The sequence below is a fragment of the Miniopterus natalensis genome, chromosome 20, assembly GCF_054644295.1.
Source record: "Miniopterus natalensis isolate mMinNat1 chromosome 20, mMinNat1.hap1, whole genome shotgun sequence".
In the NCBI taxonomy this organism is placed as follows: Eukaryota; Metazoa; Chordata; class Mammalia; order Chiroptera; family Miniopteridae; genus Miniopterus; species Miniopterus natalensis.
The window spans coordinates 16,395,108-16,405,691 of record NC_142100.1 but is presented as its reverse complement, the minus strand read 5'-3'; the positions used below and the strand labels follow the sequence as shown (position 1 = coordinate 16,405,691).

At 50.8% G+C, this 10,584-nt stretch overlaps 1 protein-coding gene across 1 annotated transcript; it reads left to right on the top strand.

Moving 5' to 3' along the window:
• The first annotated feature begins 201 nt into the window (after window positions 1-201).
• NEFH (neurofilament heavy chain) lies at window positions 202-7,597 on the top strand. Its single transcript, XM_087828500.1, has 4 exons — window positions 202-1,081; window positions 3,043-3,242; window positions 4,214-4,338; window positions 6,094-7,597. The coding sequence occupies exons 1-4, from the start codon at window positions 202-204 to the stop codon at window positions 7,595-7,597; spliced, it is 2,709 nt and encodes a 902-aa protein (XP_087684626.1).
• Window positions 7,598-10,584: the final 2,987 nt, after the last annotated feature.

The following is a 10,584-nucleotide window of genomic DNA, read 5'->3' as shown; positions in this document are numbered from 1 at the left end:
GGGAGGAGGCGGGCGGGGCCCTCCTCCCCCGCACCCCCCCAACTGCCGAGGGGCCGGACTCGGCCCAGCTCCTATAAAAGGGCCGGGCGTCCCGATGCTGCCGCAGTGCCACCCGCCCCGTCCCAGCCCCTGGCACCCGCTCCACCGGCAGCCGTCCCAGCCCCAGGCACCTGCTCCACCGGCAGCCGACCTGCTCCAGCCATGATGAGCTTCAGCGGCGCCGATGCGCTGCTGGGCTCCCCGTTTGCATCGCTGCACGGAGGTGGCAGCCTGCACTACGCGCTGGCCCGAAAGGGCGGCGCGGGCGGAGCCCGCTCGGCCGCCGGCTCGTCGAGCGGTTTCCACTCGTGGGCGCGGACGTCCGTGAGCTCCGTGTCGGCCTCGCCGAGCCGTTTCCGCAGCGCGGCAGTCGCCTCGAGCACCGACTCGCTAGACACCCTGAGCAACGGACCGGAGGGCTGCGTGGTGGCGGTGGCAGCGCGCAGCGAGAAGGAGCAGCTGCAGGTGCTGAACGACCGCTTCGCCGGCTACATCGACAAGGTGCGGCAGCTGGAGGCGCACAACCGCAACCTGGAGGGCGAGGCGGCGGCGCTGCGGCAGCAGCAGGCGGGACGCGCGGCCATGGGCGAGCTGTACGAGCGCGAGGTGCGCGAGATGCGCGGCGTCGTGCTGCGCCTGGGCGCGGCGCGCGGCCAGCTGCGCTTGGAGCAGGAGCACCTGCTGGAGGACATCGCGCACGTGCGCCAGCGCCTGGACGACGAGGCCCGGCAGCGCGAGGAGGCCGAGGCGGCGGCGCGCGCGCTCGCGCGCTTTGCGCAGGAGGCCGAGGCGGCGCGCGTCGACCTGCAGAAGAAGGTGCAAGCCCTTCAGGAGGAGTGCGGCTACCTGCGGCGCCACCACCAGGAGGAGGTGGGCGAGCTGCTCAGCCAAATCCAGGGCTGCGGAGTGGCGCAGGCGCAGGCGCAGGCCGACGCGCGGGACGCCCTCAAGTGCGACGTGACGTCAGCGCTGCGCGAGATTCGCGCGCAGCTTGAAGGCCACGCGGTGCAAAGCACGTTGCAGTCCGAGGAGTGGTTCCGAGGTTCGCGAGCGAGCGGGGATGGGGAGGACGGGGCGCCCCCTGCTGGTCGGGCAGCGAGGGGCTGGGTGGTGTGACACCAGGGGACGCTGGTGGACACTGCGTGGAGGTGGCTGGACTAGAGGCCAGAGGGCGCGCTACTCTGCTTCCCCATGCAAAGTTCATAACCCTTAGTTAAATAATGGTTGCCTTCTGGGTCTCATGTGGCGCCCCCCACCCCACCTCCACCCACCCACCCACCCTCAGTCAAGTGTGACTTCACCTTTGGCTGCCCTCCTCCAGGGTCCTTATGTTTGTCCTTTAACTCTGAGGCCTCTCTGGTTTTCCCCACCATAGTTAGATAACCCCCCAAGGCCCCTTTACATCAGGTTCCCTCTCTAGCTCCGAAGCAGTGCTGGCTTCTAGTTACTAGCGCTGGGGTCTCTGCAGTTCAAAGTAACCTGCCTTCTCTGCCCAACGCTGCCCATCCTCCTTTCCTGCACTGCAGGGACTTCATTCTTCTGATCCCTGTCGGGCGTTCCCCCGCTACTAAGGGGAGCGGTGGGGCATTCTCGTATCTTTTCTCCCCGGCAGGGGGACCATCACTACAAACAATTGGTACCTGAGACTGAGGTCGCAGGTGAGCCCTCTCCTGCCGGGGAAACTGGAAGCCTCCCGAGTCCGTACCCCTCCCCCAACTCCATGCTGCCCTGAGTCAGCTAGATTGCAGCTGCAGCAGCACTGAAGCTGTTTCCAGCAGCTGCAGGGTGACCTTGACCAACACTTTCCCTCTCTGGTTTTCATTTCTGTTTGGGTTGAAAGATGGGGGTAGACGGTTGGGTTTCTTACTCTGGGAAGCTCTCCGATCCACCCCACCCCACCTCACCTCCTTCACACACAAAAACTGCAAAACTTTGTGCATTGTTCTTGGGAGAGGCTGCAGGGGTTTCAATGATTTCCAAATGAGTCTGTGATCCACAGTGGGTAAGAATCCTCACCCATCAGGATGGTTTCTAAACCTTTGTCAGCACTAGTAGCGAAAGCCAGGAAAACCGGGATTTAGATGCATGGCTTTTCCCGTTTTGTTTTTTTCCACCTCTCTGCAGTAGCAGAATTGTCCCCTCCCCATCTCTGCAGCAAGATTCCTCCCAGAGCAAACCCCTCTATTCTCTTGGGCTTTGCCCTTCATAAGGCAAATCATCCTAGTTTTCTGGCCCATCCAGCTGGCTTCCCTTCTTCCTCCCACACTGTCGAGTGAAGCCCTGGGTGTCACTATGTCAGGATTCAAGACATTCACTTTCAGGATATGTGGACTAGTCTCTAGACCTCCACTGGCCCTGGAAGGTCTGGGAACCAGCAGCCCTTTGCTTGCAGGGGCCAGGTGTGGTTGCCATTGCCTCAAGGGCCCCAGTGCCAGAATGTGCCCAAGTGGAGGAAGGGACAGAAGAGCTGGCACACAGGCCCCAGGCTCTGCAGTGACCTTGGGCTCTGCACAGCAGAAACCTGCAAGGAAGGGGCTGTGGCTACATGGTGGCTCACAGCACCCTCATGTTTTCAAAGGTCAAAGGCTTGTGAACTTACTCAGCCACAAGTTCAGTTAAACTCTGAGCCACAAGTTTAGAGTTAAGCCAGGTTTCACATCTGAACCCCCAGCACTGCCAGCCCTTGCTGGGGAGCTGAACCAGGCATTAGGGCCAGAATTGGAGACCACCTCTGTCCTGTAGTGTCTCTAGATCCTGAGTCAGGGAGACATCTAATTTTGGAGCCAGACAGACACTAGATTTGAATCCCAGCTCTGCCACTCATTAGCTGGGTAGCCTTGGGCAGTAGACATTTGCCTATCATATAAGATAGGGTGAGTTAAGCATCCAAGATGGCACTTACCACCCAGTAGGTCCTCAACCTATGTGTGTCACCTTCTGGATCTGGGCATTGGAACACATATCCAGTTGTATATAACCCTGTGCCATTAACTTCTCCCCCAGTGAGGCTGGACCGACTGTCAGAGGCAGCCAAGGTGAACACGGATGCCATGCGCTCAGCACAGGAGGAGATAACTGAGTACCGGCGCCAGCTGCAGGCCAGGACCACAGAGCTGGAGGCACTTAAAGGCACCAAGGACTCTCTGGAAAGGCAGCGCTCTGAGCTGGAGGATCGTCATCAGGCTGACATCGCATCCTACCAGGTGGGCAGGGGTGGGGCAGGGACCCAGACTGCCTCACCTGGTTGGGTGACCCTAGACAAATCACTGCCCTTCTCTGAGCAGTGTTGTAGTGATCAAGATCATGGGCCTTGGAGTCAGACATACCAGATATACCGGTATGTCTTTCTAGGTATATGACTCTAGGAAATTTATGTGCCTCTCTGAATCTGAATTCCTTCAATGAAAAAAAAAGAATGCCTGCTTTGCAGAGCTGTGAAGGTTAAGGAGATAAACTTTTTAAGAGATGAGTGTGAATGTTCTTAGCAAGGTTTGGTCACAATAAGGGCATTTGGTAAACAATAACCAGTGTCTGTGAGTGTGGGCAACCTGGGAAAGGCCTTGGCAGATTCCCTATTAAAGAAAACATCAGTTATAAAGAACTTGTTATGTAAATAAAACGTGGTGATAGAAAAATTAGAAATCTGAGAAAGCAAAAAGGAGGCAATAAAAATCAACCATAATGGTTTACTTTAAGCAGTGGTTAAACTGGGCCTGGGAACAAGGGAGAAGCTTCAACTCATATTTAACTTATGTGCTTTTGTGTATTATACTCAGCTGTCAACAACATATGCTTCCTGAGCCTTACTATGTGGCAGGTACTTTGGAGAATTAGAGAACCAATAGGGAGCCAAAGCAGACAAGGCTGTCCCTACTATTTCCTTAACCTTTGAGATCTGTAAAAATTCAACCATTGTCCTATTAACCAGCGATAACCATTGTTGGAGTCTGGTGTGTTTCACTCCAGACCATTCCCCCAGGCTGAAGTTATATACATAGCTGAATTTTTTTCCGTGTCCATGAATGAGGCCCCTGCAGCTTTGACAGGGTGGGTGTTGGCTCCAGCTGCACAGCTGGACAAAACTGCTTTGGGTTGCACGGCCTGCCCAGCTTCTCTGGTGCTGAGGGCCAGGTGTTGCTGGCGCTTGACATTGTATGTGACCTCTCCTCCGTAGGAAGCTATCCAGCAGCTGGACGCCGAGCTGAGGAACACCAAGTGGGAGATGGCTGCCCAGCTCCGAGAATATCAGGACTTGCTCAATGTCAAGATGGCTCTGGATATTGAGATTGCCGCTTACAGGTGAGGTGGGCCAGGGGGCCTTTGGGGTAGCCCTTGTATTCTTACGAGGAGCTAAGTCTTGGGTTCTGAGCCCCCAGTGAGGCAGCATGCCTGTCTTAGAGATAAAGATGAACTTTTTTTATTGTGGTAAAACATATGTAACATAAAATTTTCCATTTAACCATTTTTAAATATACAGTTCCATGGCTTTAAGTACATTTACATTGTTGTACAACTATCACTACCATCTGTCTCCAGGACATTTTTCATCTCAAACTGAAACTCTGTGTTCATTAAACAATAACTCCCCATGCTCCTTTCCCCCATTCTCCCAGCCCTGGCAACCACCATTCTACTTTCCGAGAGACAAAAACCTTGAGAGTGGCTTAGTGTCATTATGACAGTGACTTAGACGGTTAAAGCTCCTCGCCCCCTCCCCAAATCCAGGCAGCCAGAGGCCTGCTTTGGAGGGAAAAGAGGTACTTGAGTTGTCAGGGGCCTTTAAACTCTCTCTCTCTTAGAGTTTCTTGGCTATCTGAGCATGTGTTTTCTGGGGAAATAAAATGGGAGTGATAACAACAGTATCTACGTGGGGATCATTTGAAATCTTGCTCCCCAGCATGTCGTCAGTTTGGCTCAAATAAACTCTTATAAAAATTCTCAAAACAATAACAACAGAAAACAGTAACTTGTCAGGGGCTGTTGGGAGGAACTAATCCTGTTCATGAGCTAATTCTGGTAAGGAGGGTACCCCTGGGCTGCCACAGAGAAATTTCTCAGTAAATGGTAGCCATGAGAAAGCCATGACCTTCCCACTTGGCAGTTTCCTACTGAGGAGCAGAGCTGACCCCGTGAGGTCCTGTCCCAGCTGCTGTCTGCTCACTCTTCACTTCCCACATCTTGACTCTAGGCTGTATGTAGTCCTACTACTCAAAGCCTGGTTCATGAACCAGCACAATCAGCATTAACCATGAGCTTTTTATAGGAAGATATACTCCCGGCCTCACCTTCCTCATCCCCCACAGGCCTAATGAATCAGAATCTGCATCTTAATGAAATCCTTCGATTTGTGTGTCATTACACTTGCAAAGCACTGGTCCATAAGGGTAGCCTCACACTTACTCTGAGGCAGGCATTCCCAGGTCCTTTTTATCCATCTCACTGAAACAACCCTCTGAGGTAGGGACTCTTATGACCCTCTTTTCACTAGTGAGGAAACTGAGGCTTAAAGAGTCTGAGTGGCTTGGCCAAAGTTACACATCTATTGAGTAGCAAAGAGCAGAAACTGCTCCCATCACCCCATTCCTAAAACTCAAGGGATGAAATTACAAGGTGATAGGAGATGCTGGAAATTCCAATGGGAACATTCTTTGACCTCTTAAACCGAAGTCCTTAAGTGTGAAATTGTTTGCTCAGGCTCCCAACTTCCTCTTGAATAACATTTTAGTTGCGAGACAATAAATGTAAATTTTGTTAAAGGAGGCACTCTCTCTTGAGGGTAATTTTTCAAGGAAAAAAAGTTGTTTTATCTCGTAAGTTGCAGCCTTAGCTGCATTAAACAAGAACAGTGCCATTGGGGGGTGGATTCTGAGTGGTTCCTGGGATGATTTGCTAAGTGACTTTCTCCCATTCTCAAAGTGCCCATCATTCATATTCCTTCCTCTGCGAAAGTCCCTATCATTGGGCGCTATGGACTTTCAGAGGAAACCAGGAAGACCCCAAAGCCATCAGTCTGCTCTGAGGTAATACTAATGTGTTCCATTATCCATTCTGCAGAAAACTCCTGGAGGGTGAAGAGTGTCGGATTGGCTTTGGCCCAAGTCCCTTCTCCCTTCCAGAAGGACTCCCTAAAATCCCTTCCACGTCCACTCACATAAAGGTCAAGAGTGAAGAGAAGATCAAGGTGGTAGAGAAGTCAGAGAAGGAGACTGTGATTGTGGAGGAACAGACAGAGGAGATCCAGGTGACTGAAGTGACTGAAGAGGAGGAGAAAGAGGCTACAGAGGAGGAGGGCAAGGAGGAGGAAGAGGGGGGAGAGGAGGAAGCAGAAGGGGGAGAAGCAGCAGCAAAGTCTCCCCCAGCAGAAGAGGCTGCATCCCCAGAGAAGGAAGAGGCCAAGTCCCCAGAGAAGGAAGAGGCCAAGTCCCCAGAGAAGGAAGAGGCCAAGTCCCCAGAGAAGGAAGAGGCCAAGTCACCAGCCAAGGCCAAGACCCCCGTGAAAGAAGCAGCAAAATCGCCAGCTGAGGTGAAGTCCCCCGAGAAGTCCAAGTCCCCAGCGAAGGAAGAGGCTAAGTCCCCAGCGAAGGAGGAAGCCAAGTCCCCAGTGGAGGTCAGATCCCCAGAGAAGGCCAAGTCCCCAGCGAAGGAAGAAGCAAAATCACCAGCTGAGGTCAAGTCCCCTGAAAAGGCCAAGTCCCCAGTGAAGGAAGAAGCTAAGTCCCCTGAGAAGGCCAAGACCCTTGATGTGAAGTCCCCAGAAGCCAAGACCCCAGTGAAGGAGGAAGTAAGGTCCCCTGCAGATATCAAATCACCTGTAAAGGCCAAAAGCCCTGGCAAGGAGGAGGTCAAGGCCCCAGAGAAGGTGAAATCTCCCGTGAAGGAGGAGGTCAAGGCCCCTGAGAAGGTCTCACAGAAGGAAGAGGCCAAGTCGCCCATGAAGGAAGAAGAGAAACCCCAGGAGGTGAAAGTCAAAGAGCCTCCAAAGAAAGCAGAGGAAGAGAAAGTTTCAGCTGCACCAAAAACCGAGGAGAGAAAGGACAGCAAGAAAGATGAGGTGCCCAAGAAAGAGGCTTCAAAGCCCGAGGCCCAGGAGAAGAAGGAGCCTGCTGTGGAGAAACCCAAGGAATCCACAGCTGAAGCCAAGAAAGAAGAGGCTGAAGATAAGAAGAAAGCAGGGACTCCAGAGAAGGAGGCTCCTGCCAAGGAGAAGGAAGAGGCCAAACCCAAAGAGAAGACGGAGGTGGACAAGAAGGAACCAGACGATGCCAAGGCCCAAGGACCCAGCAAAGTAGCAGAGAAGGGGCCGGAAAAGCCGAAGAAGGAAGACACGCCAGCAGCACCTGAAAAAAAAGATGCCAAGGAGGAGAAGGCCTCAGAGGCGAAGAAGTCAGAGGAGAAACCCAAACCAGAGGCCCAAGCCGAGAAAGAGCCCAGCAAGGAGGCCCCCACACCCAGCAAAGCCAAGACGGAAAAGGCTGAGAAGTCCTCTAGCACAGACCAAAAAGACAGCAGGCCTCCAGAAAAGGCCACAGAAGACAAGGCTGCCAAGGGGGAGAAGTAAGGTAGGGAGAAAGGAACATCCAGAGCAGCCACAGAAACTCAGGGGGGTCTGGGAGCTCAAGGGTCAGCATAACAAATTTTCATTTTTTTCTCCCTTTTCTTTATATAAGAAGAAACTCTGCTTAGATTATGGGGCTCTCCTTCACCAAACAAGAATTTCTGTTAGCAATGTTAGCAAGGAAGGGCATTCCCCACTCTGTCCCCCATGCCCCAAACCCTCCCCAGGTGATGGACCATTATGTTATGATAGCTTATGTAGCGGAATGTGATATATGCCGAATGCCACACGTAAACACTTGACTGTAAAAACTGCCCCCCTCCTTTCCAAATAAGTGCATTTATTTCCTGTATGTGCAACTGACAGATGACCGCGATAATGAATGAGCAGTTAGAAACACATTATGCTTGAGATGTCTTAACCTACTCCCGAATGCCTTCTGTTTTCCAAAGGAGTGTTCAGGCCCTTGCCCAGAGCTCTTTATCCTGGAAGAGCCTAGAGTGGGTAGGGCTGGGCACTGGCCACTGAATTATGCCAGGGCGCACTTTTCCACTGGGCCACTTTCAATTGTTTCTGTGCAATAAAACCAAGTGCTTATGAAATGAATATGCTGCTGCTGTTATTTATTCTCTCCCCCTGGCAGGCCAGGGGACAGGGCCAAGGGAGGTCTAGATGTCACAAGACTGCACAGGACTGAGCAAGCATCAGGGGTTTCTTAAGATTCTGGGACCAGTTACGTGGCCTCCCTTGTATTATTTCCTGAGCACAAACCATGTGCCAGGCAGTGTGCTAGATGCTTTAGTTTTATAACCTTGTAGACAGGTGGCCCAGTGCATGGTTTCTTAGCGTGGTCCATGGACCACCAACATCAGCATCATCTGGGAGCCCTTTATAAAAAGGCTTGATTTTACCCTAGTCCACTGAATCAGAATGTGAGAGGCAAGCCTAGGAAAGGCCAACTCCCACTGGATTCTAATGCATACTGAAGTTTAAGAACAGGTGAGGTTCTAAAGACACTGAACAGTCTACTTATAGAGTCTGCATATGTCTTCTTTTGTAAGGAGGAATGAGCCTTCAGAATGAGGGGCTGAGTGAAGACTACAGTAATCACTATTGGGAACAGTTTCTCAATAGTCACTTATCTGAACTCCAACATGCTTCTCCAGACAAAGAGGGATTGAAGGACTATAGTTGTGCAGCCTCTATTCAGTTTGGCGTGGGTATGGGAGGAGAAATGTTTAAAATTGATAAAGTAAAGGAAAGACTGAGAAGCTATCACAGACTGGAGGAGACCAAGGCTACATGATGACTCGATGTGATGTGGTGTCCTGGACTGGACCCAGAACACTAGCGGAGAAACTAGTGAACACCAAATAAAGTCTGTAGTTCACTTAATAGTAATGTACCAACATGACTTTCCTAGTTATGACAAATGTACCATGATCATGTAGGATGTTAACATTAGAGGGAGCTGATGGAGCATATCCAGGAACTCCCTATAAGTACTATCTTGGCAACTTTTCAGTAAGTTAAAAATTATTTCAAAATAAAAATTTTTTAAGTGATATATCAAGAGATTACATATGATTAAAAATACAGAGGTAAATACCAGAACCTCGAGGTGAAGACAGGGGTTGGGGAGAGGAGGCAAAGGCTCCTTGCATTATTATAAACAGATGGTAACCAGTCAAAGAAATAGGGACTAAAACATCATTTAGTCCAATCTCTTCATTATATGGATGAGAAAACTGAGGCCAGAAAGGCAAGAGCCTAAGGCCAAACAGCCAGTTGGTAGCATGTCTATACCTTCCAATTCTATAAAGAAAATACGGAGTGAATGGATATTAATCTTTTTAAGAATCTGATTTTTAAAAATTGCCCTCAATGACCCTTACCTAGAAAACTAACATCTACTCAGTTTTGAAATCAGAGAGAAGATGTGATAGGTATTAAGAGCTATAAGCACTCTTAGGAGTCACTGACTCAGCTAATGTCCATGGAGGATGAGAGGCAACTTGTCTAGACTAGAACCCAAGCCATCAGCTTTGGCACCACCATAGTCACCACTTCCTGGGTGAGGGATTGGCCTTGGACTACGTGTTTTATGTCCACAGTCTAACAAAAGCCCACTATTGAACCTGCATTTTTCAGTTGAGGAAACAGGCTCAGAGAAGTGGACCTTGCCCCAAGTCCCAGAGCCAGGAGGAAGTGCAGCCTGGATTTAAATTCAGGCCTGTCTGAACAGAGTACAAGCTCTTTCCTATTCTGCCATCCTGCCTTTGTCTTCTCCCAGGACATAATACATGGCCATCCCCAAACCAGATCCTGATGATATTTGGAATGCCAAAGCCCAGCCCTCCCTGATGATATCACTGTAGTGGTAGCCCCCAGTGGCACAGGCCAGACAGAAGGATCTCACATGCTGCCCCTCCTCTTTTGCCCAAAGTGGACGTGCTCCCAGTGCTGTGGGCATTATAGTTAGCCAGATGCCAATCAGGACTGACTTTAACCATCTGACAAACCAAAGCATCCTCCCTCTGGGAGGATAACAAGCCTTAAGAAAAACCAATAGAATCAATTTGCTAAGAAATTGCTTGTCAGATGTCAGAGGCCTGGAGGACACAGACAACATGTGGAAAAGAGCTGATTGCTTTGGGATGTGCCCTTCCTGCTAGCTAGCCGTTAGCTCAGCAGATACAGCTGAGTTGATGAAAAACATCCTTCAATTTTTTCTATGGGGTATTGTTTCAGAGGATAGGTTAGTTCCTGCCTGTCACAATAAATAACTACATCTCAATGGCTTAACATAAAGAAAGAATCTTTCTCACTCATGCTATTATCCACTGTGGGTTGGCAGGAATTTCTGTTCATAGTGGTCACTCAAGGACCAAGCTAATAGGGGACCCATCTAGACTCAGGCTTCTAAGTTCACTGAGGCAATGGAGAGGGAACGTGGCTCTTGAAACTTCTACCTGGAAATGATATAGGTC

Excerpts from the sequence above, each read along its gene's own strand:
- NEFH (XM_087828500.1), top strand. The coding sequence starts at position 202 with ATGATGAGCTTCAGCGGCGCCGATGCGCTGCTGGGCTCCCCGTTTGCA. Across the intron at positions 1,082-3,042 it reads GTCCGAGGAGTGGTTCCGAG|TGAGGCTGGACCGACTGTCA; the intron begins GTTCGCGAGCGA and ends CTTCTCCCCCAG. Across the intron at positions 4,339-6,093 it reads ATTGAGATTGCCGCTTACAG|AAAACTCCTGGAGGGTGAAG; the intron begins GTGAGGTGGGCC and ends TCCATTCTGCAG.